Source organism: Oncorhynchus gorbuscha, linkage group LG03 (genome assembly GCF_021184085.1).
Source record: "Oncorhynchus gorbuscha isolate QuinsamMale2020 ecotype Even-year linkage group LG03, OgorEven_v1.0, whole genome shotgun sequence".
Taxonomy (NCBI): Eukaryota; Metazoa; Chordata; class Actinopteri; order Salmoniformes; family Salmonidae; genus Oncorhynchus; species Oncorhynchus gorbuscha.
This window is the reverse complement of record NC_060175.1, coordinates 45,860,077-45,880,038: the sequence shown is the minus strand read 5'-3', so window position 1 is coordinate 45,880,038 and position 19,962 is coordinate 45,860,077. Positions and strand designations below refer to the sequence as shown.

The 19,962-nt window shown below is 45.3% G+C and overlaps 1 protein-coding gene across 1 annotated transcript in view; it reads left to right on the top strand.

Moving 5' to 3' along the window:
• The window catches only part of LOC124031429 (succinate--CoA ligase [GDP-forming] subunit beta, mitochondrial-like), a 149,012-nt gene that overhangs the window by 68,355 nt on the left and 60,695 nt on the right, over positions 1–19,962 (top strand). The window contains exons 3-6 of the mRNA XM_046342652.1: positions 15,735–15,834; positions 17,123–17,213; positions 18,953–19,105; positions 19,546–19,635. Of these exons, the coding sequence (XP_046198608.1) occupies positions 15,735–15,834; positions 17,123–17,213; positions 18,953–19,105; positions 19,546–19,635 (434 nt within the window). The remainder of the gene's footprint in view (positions 1–15,734; positions 15,835–17,122; positions 17,214–18,952; positions 19,106–19,545; positions 19,636–19,962) is intronic.

Sequence of the window (19,962 nt, the reverse complement as noted above, 5' to 3'; positions counted from 1 at the left end):
TATGACAGGGGAAATGTTGCAGTAGTCTGTGTGAGGGGTTATGACAGGGGAAATGTTGCAGTAGTCTGGTGTGAGGGGTTATGAAAGGGGAAATGTTGCAGTAGTCTGGTGTGAGGGGTTATGATGGGAAATGTTGTTGCAGTTGTCTGGTGTGAGGGGTTATGACAGGGGAAATATTGCAGGAGTCTGGTGTGTGGCGTTATGACAGGGAAGATGTTGTTCCAGGAGTCTGGTGTGAGGGGTTATGATTGGGAAATGTTGCTGCAGTTGTCTGGTGTGAGGTGTTATGACAGGGAAAATATTGCAGGAGTCTGGTGTGTGGCGTTATGACAGGGAAGATGTTGTTCCAGGAGTCTGGTGTGAGGGTTTATGATGGGAAATGTTGCTGCAGTTGTCTGGTGTGAGGGGTTATGATGGAAAATGTTGCAGTAGTCTCGTGTGAGGGGTTATGATGGGAAATGTTGCTGCAGTCTTGAGGGGTCTGCAGGAGTCTTGTGTGAGGGGTTATGATGGGAAATGTTGTTGCAGTAGTCTGGTGTGAGGGGTTATGACAGGGGAAATGTTGTTGCAGTTGTCTGGTGTGAGGGGTTATGACAGGGGAAATGTTGTTGCAGTTGTCTGGTGTGAGGGTTATGACAGGGGAAATGTTGTTGCAGTTGTCTCGTGTGAGGGGTTATGATGGGAAATGTTGCAGTAGTCTGGTGTGAGGGGTTGTGACGGGAAATGTTGCAGGAGTCTGGTGTGAGGGGTTATGACAGGGGAAATGTTGTTGCAGTTGTCTGGTGTGAGGGGTTATGATGGGAAATGTTGCTGCAGTTGTCTGGTGTGAGGGGTTATGACGGAAATGTTGTTGCAGTTGTCTGGTGTGTGGCGTTATGACAGGGAAGATGTTGTTCCAGGAGTCTGGTGTGAGGGTTTATGATGGGAAATGTTGCTGCAGTTGTCTGGTGTGAGGGGTTATGATGGAAAATTTTGCAGTAGTCTCGTGTGAGGGGTTATGATGGGAAATGTTGCTGCAGTTGTCTGGTGTGAGGGGTTATGACGGGAAATGTTGCAGGAGTCTTGTGTGAGGGGTTATGATGGGAAATGTTGTTGCAGTAGTCTGGTGTGAGGGGTTATGACAGGGGAAATGTTGTTGCAGTTGTCTGGTGTGAGGGGTTATGACAGGGGAAATGTTGTTGCAGTTGTCTGGTGTGAGGGGTTATGACAGGTGAAATGTTGTTGCAGTTGTCTGGTGTGAGGGGTTATGACACGGGAAATGTTGTTGCAGTTGTCTGGTGTGAGGGGTTATGACAGGGAAATGTTGTTGCAGTTGTCTGGTGTGAGGGGTTATGACAGGGAAATGTTGTTGCAGTTGTCTGGTGTGAGGGGTTATGACAGGGGAAATGTTGTTGCAGTTGTCTGTGTGAGGGGTTATGACAGGTGAAATGTTGTTGCAGTTGTCTGGTGTGAGGGGTTATGACACGGGAAATGTTGTTGCAGTTGTCTGGTGTGAGGGGTTATGACAGGGGAAATGTTGTTGCAGTTGTCTGGTGTGAGGGGTTATGACGGGAAATGTTGCTGCAGTAGTCTGGTGTGAGGGGTTATGACAGGGGAAATGTTGTTGCAGTTGTCTGGTGTGAGGGGTTATGATGGGAAATGTTGCAGTAGTCTGGTGTGAGGGGTTGTGACGGGAAATGTTGCAGGAGTCTGGTGTGAGGGGTTATGACAGGGGAAATGTTGTTGCAGTTGTCTGGTGTGAGGGGTTATGATGGGAAATGTTGCTGCAGTTGTCTGGTGTGAGGGGTTATGACGGGAAATGTTGTTGCAGTTGTCTGGTGTGAGGGGTTATGATGGGAAATGTTGCTGCAGTTGTCTGGTGTGAGGGGTTATGACAGGGGAAATGTTGTTGCAGTTGTCTGGGGTGAGGGGTTATGACAGGGGAAATGTTGTTGCAGTTGTCTGGTGTGAGGGGTTATGACGGGAAATGTTGCTGCAGTAGTCTGGTGTGAGGGGTTATGACAGGGGAAATGTTGTTGCAGTTGTCTGGTGTGAGGGGTTATGATGGGAAATGTTGCAGTAGTCTCGTGTGAGGGGTTGTGACGGGAAATGTTGCAAGAGTCTGGTGTGAGGGGTTATGACAGGGGAAATGTTGTTGCAGTTGTCTGGTGTGAGGGGTTATGATGGGAAATGTTGCTGCAGTTGTCTGGTGTGAGGGGTTATGACGGGAAATGTTGTTGCAGTTGTCTGGTGTGAGGGGTTATGATGGGAAATGTTGCTGCAGTTGTCTGGTGTGAGGGGATATGACGGGAAATGTTGTTGCAGTTGTCTGGTGTGAGGGGTTATGTCAGGGGAAATGTTGTTGCAGTTGTCTGGTGTAGGGGGTTATGACGGGAAATGTTGTTGCAGTAGTCTGGTGTGAGTGGTTATGACGGGAAATGTTGTTGCAGTTGTCTGGTGTGAGGGGTTATGTCAGGGGAAATGTTGTTACAGTTGTCTGGTGTGAGGGGTTGTGACGGGAAATGTTGTTGCAGTAGTCTGGTGTGAGGGGTTATGACGGGAAATGTTGTTGCAGTAGTCTGGTGTGAGGGGTTATGTCAGGGGAAATGTTGTTGCAGTAGTCTGGTGTGAGGGGTTATGATTTGAAATGTTGCAGTTGTCTGGTGTGAGGGGTTATGTCAGGGGAAATGTTGTTGCAGTTGTCTGGTGTGAGGGGTTATGTCAGGGGAAATGTTGTTGCAGTTGTCTGGTGTGAGGGGTTATGTCAGGGGAAATGTTGTTACAGTTGTCTGGTGTGAGGGGTTATGTCAGGGGAAATGTTGTTGCAGTTGTCTGGTGTGAGGGGTTATGACGGGAAATGTTGTTGCAGTAGTCTGGTGTGAGGGGTTATGACGGGAAATGTTGTTGCAGTAGTCTGGTGTGAGGGGTTATGACGGGAAATGTTGTTGCAGTAGTCTGGTGTGAGGGGTTATGTCAGGGGAAATGTTGTTGCAGTTGTCTGGTGTGAGGGGTTATGTCAGGGGAAATGTTGCAGTTGTCTGGTGTGAGGGGTTATGTCAGGGGAAATGTTGTTGCAGTTGTCTGTTGTGAGGGGTTATGTCAGGGAAATGTTGCAGTTGTCTGGTGTGAGGGGTTATGTCAGGGGAAATGTTGTTGCAGTAGTCTGGTGTGAGGGGTTATGATTTGAAATGTTGTTGCAGTTGTCTGGTGTGAGGGGTTATGACAGGGGAAATATTGTTGCAGTAGTCTGGTGTGAGGGGCTATGACAGGGGAAATGTTGTTGCAGTAGTCTGGTGTGAGGGGTTATGACAGGGGAAATATTGTTGCAGTTGTTTGGTGTGGGAATAAGTGAACCTGGGGAGTATTGTGTTCACATTGCCCTATAAAAAGGTAACCGGACCGTGGAATTCAAGTGAACAGAACTTAGACCACCTCTCGAGATGGTCTGTTCGCTTCGGAGGCTTTTTTGAGGGGTCAGAGTTCCTTTGGAGTGTTCACACTGCACAAAACAATTAAACGAACCGCATTGCGTAAAAAAAATTGTCTGAAAGGGATCAAGTCTGTGAACCCTCTAAGATGGCATGCTGTTCTGTTGCAGTCAAACTGTCAAATGCAGTCAACAGATTGTTACAAACAATAATCATGCTGCTTTCCACTTTGCAACAGTTCACCCTATGGTTTTGATCTATATCGCAAGTCAAATCGCAATCACAATACTTGTTTATATTTTTTTCTCATATCATGCAGCCCTACAGTAAACGTGGGCTGACACCCTGCATGGTTAACACCTTATGACAAAGCAAATGTTTTAATGCAGAAGTTGTTGATTCTGCTCTTCACAAGTCTTTAGTGTCACACTCCTGATGGAAACACGAACACTAGAGCTGACATTACCATAAACATTGATGACACTGGTGTCTCAGGGGGAAATGCCCCTGTGTGTATGATGGGAATGGTTTGAGAAAGGTGCATCTTCTCTAAATGGAAATGGAATCACAGGCATGCTCGGTGATGCTAGACATGAGTCTCTCTTAATGGAATGTGTGCAGTATCAGATTGGGGAGTTGCATAATGTAATCACTGGGTTGGTCCAAAACTTCAGATATGTTGTGCTGGTTCTGAGAGGCTTGGGGAGAGGAAGATGTGGAGAAACAGGCAAACAGCATTGGGAAGTGAGAATAGGATTTTGATTGACATACACTTTAGACATGAATGTTGTCAGCTAGCAGAGTACTCTCTAGAGGGCAGATGGAGATGGCAGTAATCGTTTTGGGTCACAAACAGCAAGCACCCAATCCTCTGGCTGGCATAGACTCAATCAGGGCTTCCCTGCCCTAAGATGTGTGTGTATATGACAAAATGGAGTCAGCAAGTGGATTGCATGAGGATTTGTAATGCTATTAGGGCTGGGCCGATGTTAGTATCATGGAAAGGAAACAAAACACAAAACAATATGGTGATCCTGGAATGGTGCCAGCCCTGCTATTATGTGAAATACGGACTTTTCCATTATACAACATTATATTTACACTCTTAGAGAGAACTGAGGAATTATTCTGCATGGAGAACATTTTATTTTTTGAATGATGTTTTTGCAGAGAAAATATTTATTCTCTCTAAACAAGTGTGTGGATTCCCTCCCTGAGCACCATGGTGTTTGAATGGAGTATTATGCAAATGTTTATCAGGTAGCCAAGTGCATTTCCATAGCTATTAGTGTAACTGGTAATGTCAAATCAAAACAGCCATGCTCTCTGCTGCTCTCTCCTGATTCCAACTACCAAGTACGAACTGAAGTGCCACAGCCAGGAAAACATCAGCGTTCTCGTTTACTAGAGGATCAGACAGGGGGGCAGAATGAGTGTGCAGCAAGTTAGTCTGTGGAGCTGCAGGTAGGACTATCTCCGCAACACTGCCCTTTTCCCAGCATGCCTCTTGGTGACAGACAGAATGGCTTAGGCTCCCTAGAACAGGAAGACTGATGGAGTGAGGAGTTTTCCTTGTGTCGTTCCCTGCCAAGAGAACATGTTGAGGAGGAGGAGGAGGAGGAGGAGGAGGAGGAGGAGGAGGAGGAGGTTTCAGCACAAGTTTTTTAACACAGACTGGACAAGACCGGACCGGCACTGATGGCCTACACATCCTCGGCCTACTGTATGCACAGTATGGAGTAGGCAGAGCAATGTATGTGATGCTTGTAGTATCTTAAAGCCATGTTGTAGACCTCTGCGTTCTCTGTATAGGCTTAGTCTGTTCATAGCATCATAGCTGGCAGAAGTCTTGAAACGGGAGAAAAATAAATGCTCACTGAAATTCCCTTAATAGCTGTAAATAGGCTTTGAAAAGTAAGGCTGTCTTGAAAGAGCAGATTTCTATAAGCAGCTTATGGTATTTCCTCCTCATTATGTTGCTTAACCTGCTCATTGTATGTGGAGATACTGTGGAATTATTTCCGACATATTCCGTATGGTGTATGGATGGCGCTAATAATGTGGTATTATGATTACCAAGAGCTGGCAAGTGTCTTCGCTGACATTTTCAACCTCTCCCTGTCTGTAATACCTGCATGTTTCAAGCGGACCACCATAGTCCCTGTGCCCAAGAACGCCAAGGTAACCTGTCTAAATGACTATCGCCTCGTAGTCCCCTCCTGTACAACCTGTTAACTGTTTATTATCTATCCTGTTTCCTAGTCACTTTATTCCTAGTTATATGTACATATCTACCTCAGCTATCTCGTACCCCTGCCGATCGACTCAGTACTGTTACCCCATGTACAGTGTATATAGCCAAGTTATTGTTATTTATTAGTGTTATTACTTATTATTTTTCTTTCTCTCTGCATTGATGTGAAGGACATCTAAGTAAGCAGTTCACTGTTAGTCTATACCTGTTGTGACGCATGTGACAAATACAATTTGATTTCATGCTTGAAGCTTATGACACATCACTGTGGTCCTAGAGTTGCAGGGTTAAAGTGATATGAATCACTCCAGAGCAGTGTAAGTCACACCGTTCACTGCAGCAACTCTTCTCACCAAGTCACCGCGAAACCCAGAAGAAGGTTGCGTACGTGCCGCGTTCATCTCCAATATGCTCATCATAAGGACCTCGGCTCTTTCCCTCGTTGCTATTCCTATAGAATGCCACTATTGGTTTGGATGACAGTATGCTAGCCTTTATCGAGACATTGGTCTTGAAAACTTATGACCATACACCTGGGTATTGTCTCCCTCCAGAGTGACTAACATTCTCCACACTGGTCTAAGGATTTGAACTCTGCCTCTCTGTCGTAGTGTGGCACTAAGTCCAGCTCTGGACTCGTTAGTTCTGGCACTGTGTGGACCCAGGTGGACGAGGCTAACGAGGAGTCAGCTGTCATGAGGGCAGTGACAGGAGGAAGTGATACTGTAACAGTCTAGCAGAGGTCTAGGCTGAGGATGAACCCCTGTAGAGCTCCACAGAGACGGCATCATTAGATTAATTCTTAGAGTGGGCTTTACCTGGCTTGGAGAGCAGAGACGCAGCAGGATGGAGGGTGCAGCAGCATTACACAGCTCAAAGAGGTCATGTACTCTGTTTTCAGGTGGCTTATCATTAGCCTCGTAGTAGTCATAAAGAAATGAAGGCTTACAAGTTTGTATGCCGCATGAAACCCTCGTCTTCATTGCAGAGCAGAGTGATAGGCCTAGACGTGTTCTCGATACAACAAGTCATTATGTAGATTCTAAATGGTTGAAAGTGACTTGGCGAAGTAGCTTTTCAAATTATCCCAGAATGTTATTAAATTCTGTTATTTCTTGAATTGAGAGTTTGATTAAGGTTGTTTCACAGAAAATATGATACCCGCTCGAAGCAGATTCTATTCATTAAGATTCAGTATTTTTGCAACGGAGGAGTCTTGTTTGTTGTCGTACTTTTGAGAACACAAACGCAAGGTGTCTTTCATAGAGGGTTAGCGAGGGATGGAGAGAGAGAGGGGATGGGCACAGTATAGGCAGGTCTGCCACCAGGCAGACAGAGTCAGAATTGTGCACTAGGCCTATCTATCACCAATCAAAAGCTGTGTCGCAATGGAATGCTGTATTTTGCAATTTCCTGGCATGCAATGTCTCGCAACTTCAGTAAAGCAGGGCCTATCATTGAATAGGCTAGGATATTCTACACGCAACAGATCAAAGACTGAACACACACTCTTGCGTCATTAGCAAATAGAAAGATCACAGAAGCAAGGTGATTACAATTTTTTTGCGGGGGACAAGTGAACTGAAGATTGATTCTGCACTTAGTTTGACCAGTTTTTTCGACCTGGAATATGTCTTTTGGAAGTTTTCATGCAAGTTATCCTGGACCAGAAGTCAGTTTTTGGGCATGTGAGCTGAAAGTGATAGCAAATGCTGCTACTTGGACACTAGTATTGGACATTATGGAACAAAACTATTTATTATGGAACTAGGACTCCTTGCACTACATTCTGATGAAAGATCATCAAAGGTAAGGGAATATTTATGTTGTAATTTTGTATTTCTGTTGACTCCAACATGGCGGAGAAATTGTTCCCAATTTCATTTAATGTTTAAACTTTCACACCCCTAATAGATAATGTTGCAAATATCCTTTTACTTTCAACTAATAGTGTTTGAATCCCATAGGAGACACTGAATCTTTGATTGTCCCTGTGTGTTTTCTGTCTCCCCAGAGTTTTGATTAGTCTTCTACGTGTAGCTGCCACATTACTTGCAATAGACCGAGACACACACTGGGGAACTGGGCCTGCTCAGTCTGACTTCCCCTATCCTCTCCATGGTGTGGCATGCAGACAGACCGTTACCGAGTGCATCTCATTTTGAGGGCGAATACTGGACCCGCTGCAGTTTACCTACCGCTTTAACAGATCCATCGGAATTCACACGGCCATAACACATCTGGACAAGACCTATGTGAGAATGCTATTCATTGACAGTTCAGCATAAAACACTATTGTTCCCTCTAAGCTCGACACCAAGCTCAGAGCCCTGAGTCTGAACGCCGCTCTCTGCAACTGGATCCTGGACTTCCAGTCGAGCAGACAACAGGCTGTGAGGATTGGCAGAAACACCTCCTTTGTACTGACACATAACACATGGGCCCCCAGGGGTATATCCTCAGCCCTCTGCTGTTCACCCAGGACTGTGGCTTTGCACGACACCATCTCCATCACGTTTTCGGACAACACCACGGTTGTAGGCCTGATAACCAAGAAAGATGAGTCGGCCTATAGGGAGAAGGCAAGTGAAGTGGCATTGTGGTGCCTGGACAACAACCTCTCCCTCAATGTCAGCAAAACAAAATAGTTGATTGTTGACGTCAGGAAGTAGAGGTGGGAACATGTCCTGATCCACATCACTGGGACTGCAGTAGAGAGAGTCGGCAGTTTTAAGTTCCTCTGCGTTCACATTACTGAGGACTTGACATGGACCAACACGACCACCACTCTTGTCAAAGAGGGAGCAACAGCATATCTAGGCGGCTGAAGAAATTCAGCATGCCAGCCCGGGTCCTTTCCAAATACTATTGCTGCCCAAAGGATAGCATCCTGACCGGTTGTATCGCGGCCTGGTACGGGAATTTCTACGTCCACAAACGCAAGGCCCTCCAGCATGTGGTGAAGATGGCCCAATACATCACTGGGACCGTGCTCCCACTCATCCAGGACATATACTCGAAACGGACCCTGAGGAAGGCCCGTAGCATCATCAAGGACCCCAGCCATGAACTGTTCTCTGAGCCTGTTGGTATGTACAAGCCATCAGAATGCTGAACACTTGAACTGGACTGACCACCTGCTCTAATTCTCTGCACTTTAGCACATGCACTCACGTACGCTACACAACTGCTGCTACCAGACTCTTATTAGTATTGTTAAATACTGAACAATTTAAACACTAGCATTACTTTTGTGTCACTGGCATAAACTCAAATCCCCATAATGTCAAAGTGGAATTATGTTTTTAGAAATGTATTAAAAATTATAATCTGAAATGTCTTGATCAGTAAGTATTCAACCCCTTTGTTATGACAAGCCTAAATAAATTCAGGACTAAAAAATGTGCTTAACAAATAAGTTTCATGGACTCACTAAGTGAGTCACTAAGCAATAAGTGTTTAACATGATTTTTCTTAATGACTATGTCATCTAATGTATTTATTTTTTACATTTTATTTCACCTTTAACCAGGTAGGCAAGTTTAAAACAAGTTCTCATTTACAATTGCGACCTGGCCAAGCTAAAGCAAAGCAGTTCACCACATACAACAACACAGAGTTACACATGGAGTAAAACAAACACAGTAAATAATACAGTATAAACAAGTCTATATACGATGTGAGAAAATGAGGTGAGATAAAGGCAAAAAAAAGGCCATGATGCGAAGTAAACACAATATAACAAGTAAAACACTGGAATGGATGATTAGCAGTGGAAGAATGTGCAAAGTAGAGAGAAATAATGGGGTGCAAATTAGCAAAGTAAATAAATACAGCAGGGAAAGAGGTAGTTGTTTGGGCTAAATTATAGCTGGGCTATGTACAGGTGCAGTAATCTGTGAGCTGCTCTGACAGCTGGTGCTTAAATCTAGTGAGGGGGAGATAAGCGTTTCCAGTTTCAGAGATTTTTGTAGTTTGTTCCAGTCATTGGCAGCAGAGAACTGGATGGAGAGGCGGCCAAAGGAAGAATTGGTTTTGGGGGTGGCCAGAGAGATATACCTGCTGGAGCGTGTGCTACAGGTGGGTGCTGCTATGGTGACCAGCGAGCTGAGATAAGGGGGGACTTATAGCAGGGTCTTGTAGATGACCTGGAGATAGTAGGTTTGGCGACGAGTATGAAGTGAGGGCCAGCCAACCAGAGCGTACATGTCGCAGTTGTGGGTAGTATATGGGCTTTGGTGACAAAACGGATGGCACTGTGATAGACTGCATCCAATTTATTGAGTAGGGTATTGGAGGCTATTTTGTAAATGACATCGCCGAAGTTGAGGATCGGTAGGATGGTCAGTTTTACAAGGGTATGTTTGGCAGCATGAGTGAAGGATGCTTTGTTGCGAAATAGGAAGCCAATTCTAGATTTAACTTTGGATTTGGTGTCTGGTTAGACACCTAGGTATTTGTAGTTGTCCACATATTCTAAGTCAGAACCGTCCAGAGTAGCGATGTTGGATGGGCGGGCAGGTGCAGGCAGCGATCGTTTGAAGAGCATGCATTTACTTTTACTTGTATTTGTATTTTGTAATTGGAGGCCGCAGAAGGAGAGTTGTATAGCATTGAAGCTTGTCTGGAGGGTTGTTAACACAGTGTCCAGAGAGGGGCCAGAAGTATACAGAATGGTGTTTTCTGTGTAGCGGTGGATCAGACACTCACCAGCAGCAAGAGCGACATCATTGATGTATACAGAGAAGAGAGTCAGTCCCTCAGTCGAGCAGTGGATTTCAAAAACAGATTCAACCACAAAGACCAGAGAGCTTTTCCATTGCCTTGCAAAGGACACCTATTGGTAGATGGGTAAAAAAAAAGCAGACAGTGAACATCCCTTTGAGCATGGTGAAGTTATTAGTTACACTTTGGATGGTTTATCAATATACCCAGTCACTACAAAGATGCATGCGTCCTTCCTAACTCCATGGCGGGAGAGGGAGGAAACCGCTCAGGGATTTCACCATGAGGCCAATGGAGACATTTAAACAGTTAGTTAGTTTAATGGCTGTGAGCTACAACATTGTAGTTACTCCACAACACTAACCCGAATGACGAACTGTATGCTAAAATGTTTATTCTATTCTACTGAGATATTTACTTTGTTTATATATATTTTTATTGTTGCATTGTCGAGAAGGAACCTGAAAATAAGTATGGGACGGGATACCATGAGTACGACGACTAATAAAGCTTGAATTCTCTCCAGATTGGTTTGTAGTCTGTCTCTTCGTGGTTATACAGTCCCCCAGTGCACAGGCTTTTACAGCTTAATGAAATATCAGACTCTGCTGTCCCCTAACCCCTGGGCTACATCCTTCCAGAGAGAGAGAGAGATGAGCAGGGCCGAACGTTTGAAATACAAAAAGATAGGGATAACGTTGTCGAGGCAGAAGAAACAGCCTCGATGCCCACTGCTGTCATCAGTAAATAAGCTGGGAGTTAATTTGCGTTCATTACTGGGAAATGAGTTAGCCCGGGAACGGCTGTATAACTCAGATTATAGCTGATGCGATTGTAGATGTACTTCTCTGTCTGTCCCAAAGAAAAACGAAATGGAGGAGAAAATATCCCTTTTCAGATCTGTCATGCCCTTAAATGGTGCCAATGAAATAGATAGCTGGTTATCCAATACTGCCGGCTTGTCCCTTCCTTCACTTTTAAAGTAGGGATTCCCTATTCTCCTCAACTTTTACTGCTTATATGCACAACTTCTGAGAATGTATTATTGTATTAATATTAGTGTCACAGGTAAAATAAATAACTGTTGTAATCATGTCCTGGTTGTGCATGTTTTTGCATATTAAATGTCAGTGCAGTGTCATGGCCAAACTGCACTTACAGTGTGTCTGATTTCATCTCTCTACATGCAATAAACAAAGTGCTGTCTCTGTTTGGCTCCTTGAGTTCTTTTGTTGTTTTTGTGCTGCCTGCTGTTAGAAAGATATCTCTTTCATCTCCCAAAATGTAACGACCGTACCTCACATCAATACTATCAGCAATTGCTCACAATGTCTTTGTTTTGTATTTGGCTGTAACAGAGAACACATTTTTCTCCACATATCTGTTGCCTTCAATGGCTGCCATTGATAAAGAAAAACCATAAATATCCCTCAAGATGTAGGCCTACTTTATGATGAGCAAATACCAGACACATTGAATCCAGTGTAGTCTATGTGTGTGAGTCCGTAAGAGACCCGCACCGATCCATAAATGCTATTCAGTACCGGGCGACATCTTCACACAAGGTGTTGTAGACGTGTGACCTTGTCTCCCCTTGTCTAGGGACAGAGTGTGTGTGTTCAACGCAGGAATACCGCTCCTCTGGTACTGCATGCCTATGTCAATACTCTCATCCACTCACTGTCATTAGTCTACAGTCCTGCCTGTGTTATGTGATGTTTCATGTCTGGAGCATTACTGGGTAATGTCTCCTCTGCTCTCTCCAAGTGCCATTTTCACTGGGGTCTTTCGAGGGCGTCATTACTTCCCCATGCATTTTAAAGGACAGAGTTTTTTTTGCCTTTGTGGTGGTGGCAGCAATGATGACAGTGGAACCTACAACGATGACAGTGTTGGAGAAAAGTGGAAACACATGAACAGGCTGAGTGAAGTGTTTGGCGTTCTTTAGATGCCACTGTTAAGGTTGGGTGTGTGTTTGGCGTTCTTTAGATGCCACTGTTAAGGTTGGGTGTGTGTTTGGCGTTCTTTAGATGCCACTGTTAAGGTTGGGTGTGTGTTTGGCGTTCTTTAGATGCCACTGTTAAGGTTGGGTGTGTGTTTGGCGTTCTTTAGATGCCACTGTTAAGGTTGGGTGTGTGTTTGGCGTTCTTTAGATGCCACTGTTAAGGTTGGGTGTGTGTTTGGTGTTCTTTAGATGCCACTGTTAAGGTTGGGTGTGTGTTTGGCATTCTTTAGATGCCACTGTTAAGGTTGGGTGTGTGTTTGGTGTTCTTTAGATGCCACTGTTAAGGTTGGGTGTGTGTTTGGCGTTCTTTAGATGCCACTGTTAAGGTTGGGTGTGTGTTTGGCGTTCTTTAGATGCCACTGTTAAGGTTGGGTGTGTGTTTGGTGTTCTTTAGATGCCACTGTTAAGGTTGGGTGTGTGTTTGGCGTTCTTTAGATGCCACTGTTAAGGTTGGGTGTGTGTTTGGTGTTCTTTAGATGCCACTGTTAAGGTTGGGTGTGTGTTTGGTGTTCTTTAGATGCCACTGTTAAGGTTGGGTGTGTGTTTGGCGTTCTTTAGATGCCACTGTTAAGGTTGGGTGTGTGTTTGGTGTTCTTTAGATGCCACTGTTAAGGTTGGGTGTGTGTTTGGCGTTCTTTAGATGCCACTGTTAAGGTTGGGAGTGTGTTTGGCGTTCTTTAGATGCCACTGTTAAGGTTGGGTGTGTGTTTGGCGTTCTTTAGATGCCACTGTTAAGGTTGGGTGTGTGTTTGGCGTTCTTTAGATGCCACTGTTAAGGTTGGGTGTGTGTTTGGCGTTCTTTAGATGCCACTGTTAAGGTTGGGTGTGTGTTTGGCGTTCTTTAGATGCCACTGTTAAGGTTGGGTGTGTGTTTGGCGTTCTTTAGATGCCACTGTTAAGGTTGGGTGTGTGTTTGGCGTTCTTTAGATGCCACTGTTAAGGTTGGGTGTGTGTTTTTTGTATGTGTATTTGAGGCCAATTTTCCAAGCGATTGATTTGGCGAGATAACGGTCCATTCATTAAAGATTTTATCTCTTCTTCTTCCGATAAGTAAGCTTCATATTACATTTACATTTAAGTCATTTAGCAGACGCTCTTATCCAGAGCGACTTACAAATTGGTGCATTCACCTTATGACATCCAGTGGAACAGCCACTTTACAATAGTGCATCTAAATCTTAAAGGGGGGGGGGGGTGAGAAGGATTACTTTATCCTATCCTAGGTATTCCTTAAAGAGGTGGGGTTTCAGGTGTCTCCGGAAGGTGGTGATTGACTCCGCTGTCCTGGCGTCGTGAGGGAGTTTGTTCCACCATTGGGGAGCCAGAGCAGCGAACAGTTTTGACTGGGCTGAGCGGGAACTGTACTTCCTCAGTGGTAGGGAGGCGAGCAGGCCAGAGGTGGATGAACGCAGTGCCCTTATTTGGGTGTAGGGCCTGATCAGAGCCTGGAGGTACTGAGGTGCCGTTCCCCTCACAGCTCCGTAGGCAAGTACCATGGTCTTGTAGAGGATGCGAGCTTCAACTGGAAGCCAGTGGAGAGAGCGGAGGAGCGGGGTGACGTGAGAGAACTTGGGAAGGTTGAACACTAGACGGGCTGCGGCGTTCTGGATGAGTTGTAGGGGTTTAATGGCACAGGCAGGGAGCCCAGCCAACAGCGAGTTGCAGTAATCCAGACGGGAGATGACAAGTGCCTGGATTAGGACCTGCGCCGCTTCCTGTGTGAGGCAGGGTCGTACTCTGTGGATGTTGTAGAGCATGAACCTACAAAGTTACGAGAGATTCATATGCTCCACATGGTGTCCGTTAAGTCTATCTAGCTACTCTCTTTCCTGTGTGATAAATCATAAGTCATTATTTGGGCTTTGGTGTGTTATCAGGGCTCCTTGATGTGATCCTAGTGTGGGATCGACTACTGTCCAGAACCATGCTCTGGAGCACCGTCTCTCAATAACCAATCATCTGTCTGGCTATATAGTCTACACATTTCCCTCCACTCTATTTCCCCTCATTATTTTTTGTAGTACTTTCTGTCCATTTCCTATCCATGTTGCGCCTTAATCCTCCTCATCCCTTACTCCACTTCTCCTTTGAGCGAGGACCCTGTCGTGGTCCTATTCTCACCTTGCACCAGGCCTCTTGTCAGTGCTAAGAAAGAACACCTTCCTCATTGGCGTCCTTATTTAATTTTTTTTACAAAAGTAATTTCCTCTGTTCAGTCCCTCTCGGCTGCACACACAGGACACTCAATTTCATGTTGCCTTGAACAAATGTCAAATTTTACAAGGTAGCAGTTTTTTATTTTTTTTATTAACATATTTATTCAATGATGATGCCTTACAGTCCCTGCATGTGTTCACCTTTTATTCTCTCCTCCTCCTCCTCTTCTTCCCAGGGGAGAGAGCGCTCAATAATGCAATATTGGTTTAATCCCTGCCACCTTGTCAGAGGCTACTTTGTCTGGGTTTTGTTCCTACTGTAGCAGCCTGAGCTTTTAGCCTCGTTTGAAGAGCACGTCTGGAGACACTCCTCTCTGCTTGAGGAGCCTCGCAAGTGAGGGAGCCATGTTCCTGGCCCAAGGTCAACATGCCTTTCTAGGCATGTTCTGGTTGGCCCATGGCAGAACTCCCTGCCAGGATAATGATAGCTCAAGACTATATGTATCCCATCAAGTGCCCTTGTTGCACCATTTGAGTAGAGAGGGAGGGTGTTCAGGGGGCAGCTGGACAGACAGCTGAACGCTCTACCTGAAGTGCTCTCTCCTGGTGTGGTAAGAGGACTTGGAGGGCAAGTAGGGCATATGGTGTCATTCGCATCTTTAAAATGGCATGAAATTGGGACATGGCACAAATTATAGTGCAAATTAAGACATCGGTCAAAAAAATAATAATCCCAGTTGCATTACATGTTTAGATTCATGTTTGTGTGTGGGCCTATGTCTTTGGAATCATGTCTGTTGATGGGTGCGTGAGAGCCTGGTATGGGTGTGTTTACCTGCTGTCTATAATGGGCCTGTTCTTTCGACTGTCCTCTCCTGGGTTCCCTCTATCCTGTCTTCTTACTCTGTAATTAGCAGGGCTGGAGGGGAATGTCGTACTTGAGCTGGAGTACCCTTCTTCATGTACCTCCCCTGCTAGCCCTATCTCTCCCTTTGTCCATCCTCCTCCCCCTCCTCTCCTCTGGAGGGGCACAGGATCTAATAGAGAACAGGGCAATGGGTGAGATGACATCTGACTCAGAGACGGGGGGGATGTGTACTGGGCATCTGTGGTGATGTACTGATTGGAGAGGTCTAACGCTCCTGGTTCTCTATCCTGCTGACGGTGCCCTTCTCTCCCCTTTTCAGGTGCCAAGGAGATAGTCCTGAAGGCCCAGATTCTGGCTGGGGGACGAGGGAAGGGCGTGTTCGACAGTGGCCTTAAAGGAGGAGTGCACTTAACTAAAGAGTGAGTACCCCACAGGAGGTTGGTGGCACATTAATTGGGGAGGACAGGCTCGTGGTAATGGCTGGAGCGGAATAAGTGGAATGGTATCAAATACATCAAACACATGGTCTCCCTCAGCAGCCTCCACTGGAGTACCCCCAACAACTTCCGCCTGCACACTTGGGTGTGTGGACCATTCAGAGTGTTTCTGTTTTGTTTTCTCGGTATCTACTGCTTCAGAGAGATGTCCTCCTGTAGTCATAGTTTTTACAAGATCCCTACTAGATGCAATGTTGCTTTCCCTGTGCTGCAGTTACCTAATACGCCAAGTTTGATAGTGTAGGGCAGGGTTTCCCAAATGTCCCAGTCAGTTTTTTTGCCCTAGCACTACACAGCTGACTCAAATAATAAAATCATCATCAAGCTTTGATTAAAATAAATAAATAATAATCAGCTGTGTACTATTAGGGCAAAAATCTAAATGGGGACCCTTGCGGTCCCCAGCACCGAGTTTGGGAAACACTGGTTTAGGGACAACTGCCCCCATTTAAACTTTGAAATAGTAAATGTATCATTGGGAAGTTGTACTGTGCACGCATCACTGAACTCTACTGTGGTGGTTACTGGAATTGTGCTGTTCTGTTGGAGCACAAACATATTGTTCTCCTGGCTCGCACATTGTTACAAAATCCTTGTCACATACTCTGGCCAGTTACGAGAGATGTTCTTGATGCTAAAATGACAAATGTAACAAAGGTAGCAGCCATGTTAAGGACTGAACTGTGAATTACGACAAATGGCTACCAAGTGTGTCATTGTCACCCTATTCCGGTATTTGGGATAGCCGGAAACTTTCCTACGTGAGCCATCTGAAGTTGAGCCTCCCCAGACAGTGATGTGAGCGCACCCGCTCGACTACCATCTATCAAAGCAGAGCACAACCTCAGGCTTCATTTGTATTCTATAACCAGAGAGCAAAGCGAGAGCTGGAATGAGACGCGCACACTGCCTTTAAAGAGGAGCTGAAATCAGGAGAGCTGTATTCAAAGAGATGTGTAGACATATTGAAGATTCTCCTAAAACAGTGCTTTGTCAGAACATGTTACAGTCATGTCACAAATGTGCTGAACCATGTCTTTGTTGAAATGAAAACGGCTCGCAGGAGCTGCAAATAACTACTCTGTCTATTCTCTGCCACGGTGATAGTCCTCTATTTTTGAAAGATGTTTGTCCTTGTTTAGTCTTGATTCAAATATCTATTAATGGAGTGGTTGTAATTGGGCCAATCCTGTCTCTTCTTTGACTTTAGCCCCTCGGTGGTGGGTGAGCTGGCCAATAGGATGCTAGGTTACAGCCTGACCACCAAGCAGACTCCAAAGGAGGGAGTGGAAGTAAAAACGGTGAGTCACAGCTGGATGTAAAAGGTCATTCTGATTTTTCTCATTTCCGGTTTATTTCAATTCAGTAATACCGTTCCATGAAATAAATGACTGCACAAAGCATCGGGGAAATAACACACTAGTCTATATATTCTGTTGTTCCCCTAGTTCTGGGGATAGGTCTCTAGTGGAGACATGCCATTTGAAGCCGATGTCATTTGTTGTGTTTTTGTGCTATTTGCTGTCATGGTTCATTGCAACAAATAATGCATGCAAGTCAGGGCCTCTCGGAGACCAAAGTGTTAGTCACGTAAACAACCATTTCCAAGTGTCACTAACAAGCAGGAATATACTTTTCCTCACTCACACTCTGCAGCCACTCCAAAAACACACATTTGCAGGTAATGAAGCCTCCCTGTCTTGCAGCTTGTGTTTCTCCTCACTCTTTCTTTCTCTTTCCCCTTCTAGTGAAATATGGCCTCGAGCTCCCCATTAACGCTTGCTTTCATTCCTGCCAGCCAGGAACGCACCTCGCTCTGCTCCTGCCCCTGCTGCAAAGTTTAGGAGAAGTATCAAATGAGTGACACATTTGCCATTTTTTTGTAGAAAGTGCTGGCGGGGGTGGAAGTTCACTACAACAACACCCGGGCTGAGGGGAAAGTAGGGAAAGAGAGAAATGTCAACACAGAAATACTAACTGCAGAAGCATTGTTGTGAGATGTAATTTCATATTGAAAAATGTGCTGCATTATCTATCCATGGCACGTCAGTTGACTGATGTAACACAATACCTGATAGTGTTTTATTTTATAAACTAAGCACAGAAAATGGATTTCTTGCAAAAGTGTATCATGATAAATCCTCCCAGAGGGACCTATGGTATGATAGGCATGTGTCATGTGTTACACATTAAAACAGGTACACACAAGATTAATATCAGAAAAATGAAGACATTCACAAACATGGGAGATATGATGCTATCTGGCTGTAGTCACAGGCCTCCCTCAAAGCCTGTTTCGGATTAGATTAGGCATGGGATCAAAGTAATAAAGTAGCCCGAGAGAGCTGCAGTGATTGAACAGGATCCAGGCCTTAGTATGCTCCCTCTTAACAGGCTGTAATTCTGTTGTCAGGCTGTTTCCCAGGGGCGGCTGTCAGCTTGCCCTTGTAACACGTCTCTTCACTTCACCGTACTGCAGCCAGCCTCTCCAGACATGACACAGAGCATGGTTCTACTGCCAGTAAGGACCAGGGCTGGGGAGAGGGGGAGAAATTCCTAGAAGACAGAGGAGAAGAGAGTAGCAGAGGGAGAGAGGGGCACAGAAAGGCAGTGAGATTGAGAGAAAGACCGGGAGAGGGTGGTAGTGGTTTGGAAAAGGTAGATCAAGACGTTAATCTGGGAGAGGGAGAGAAAGAGGGCTGCACTGCCCCTGTTTGCATGGGACATGGAGAACGAGCGTCGTCAATAAGTCCAAATTAACACGGTCCAGTTAGACTGCAGGAAACTGATAACAAACAACCAACTTATCTCTATCCCTCTGTCTTTCCATGAATCTCTCTCTATTTCCTCGTTCTTCTTTTGCCATCTCCCAGCGCGTTGCTTCATTTTCACTAGAGCGTAGAAGTAGAACCCCCAGTTTCTCTGAGTTGTAATGGTTCAGTGTCTCTCCATCCCTGCCTGTCTGTCTGTGTCTGAGGACAGTCTGTGATGGGAAGGCAGTAGCCTGACTCTGTAGACCGACTCTCTCCCTACTGACCAGGTGATGGTGGCTGAAGCCCTGGACATCACCAGGGAAACCTACTTTGCCATCCTGATGGACCGGGCCTGCAACGGGCCTGTCATGGTGGGCAGTCCTAAGGGTGGGATGGACATAGAGGAGGTGGCCGACAAAACCCCAGAGCTCATATTTAAGGTACAGTTCTGTGAGCTCTGAAGCAGCATATGTTACAAATGATTACAGATGTGAACATGGAACCTCTCACCTTTCACTGGCGGTGTTATCCTGCCTCACTCCCTCCCCTGATTGGTACAATAAATCCCTTGATCCCTTCTCCATGTGAGAATCTCATCTCTATAAGTGCCTGATAATTATAATGCCATCGTTACAGTATCAGGTTTCCTTTCCTCACATCTGGCAGGTTGCCACCACTTAATTGTAGCTTCCGTAATTTAATATGAATATCCACTTTTTGTCATATTACCATGCAGTGTTTTTAAGTCTCCATTCTCTCTCTGTTTCTCTCTTGCTCTTCCTCTTGGTCTCTCATTTGCTTTTTCTCTCTCTCTCGGTCTCTCTCTGACCCGCTCTGTCCCTCTCTCTTTCTCATTCTCTTCCTCTCTCTGCTACCACAGGAAGTCATAGATATATTCGAGGGGGTGCGAGACGACCAGGCGCTCCGCATGGCAGCTAATTTGGGTTTCAAAGGACCTCTGGAGAGACAGGTGATGGGCCCGGCGAAGCTCTCTGAGCCGCAGTGCAGAGAAGCAGAATAGTGTACACACACTGAAGACCCACAGTACACAACTCAAGAGCTGTTGAAACTGGATAGGGCACTGCCAGTCTACTGGGCTCTCTATGTTGGTTTATAGAAGTCCATACGTCCTTATACAACAGACAAAGCTTTATAGGTTCACCATTATAGCGCATAACAAAAATGAAGTCACTGAAGTACATTACATTTTTTGGAGTCCTCTCAAAATCATGAACAGACATTGCTGCTGTAGCCAGTCCTGGCCAGTATAAACTCTACAATTCACATTTGATATTAA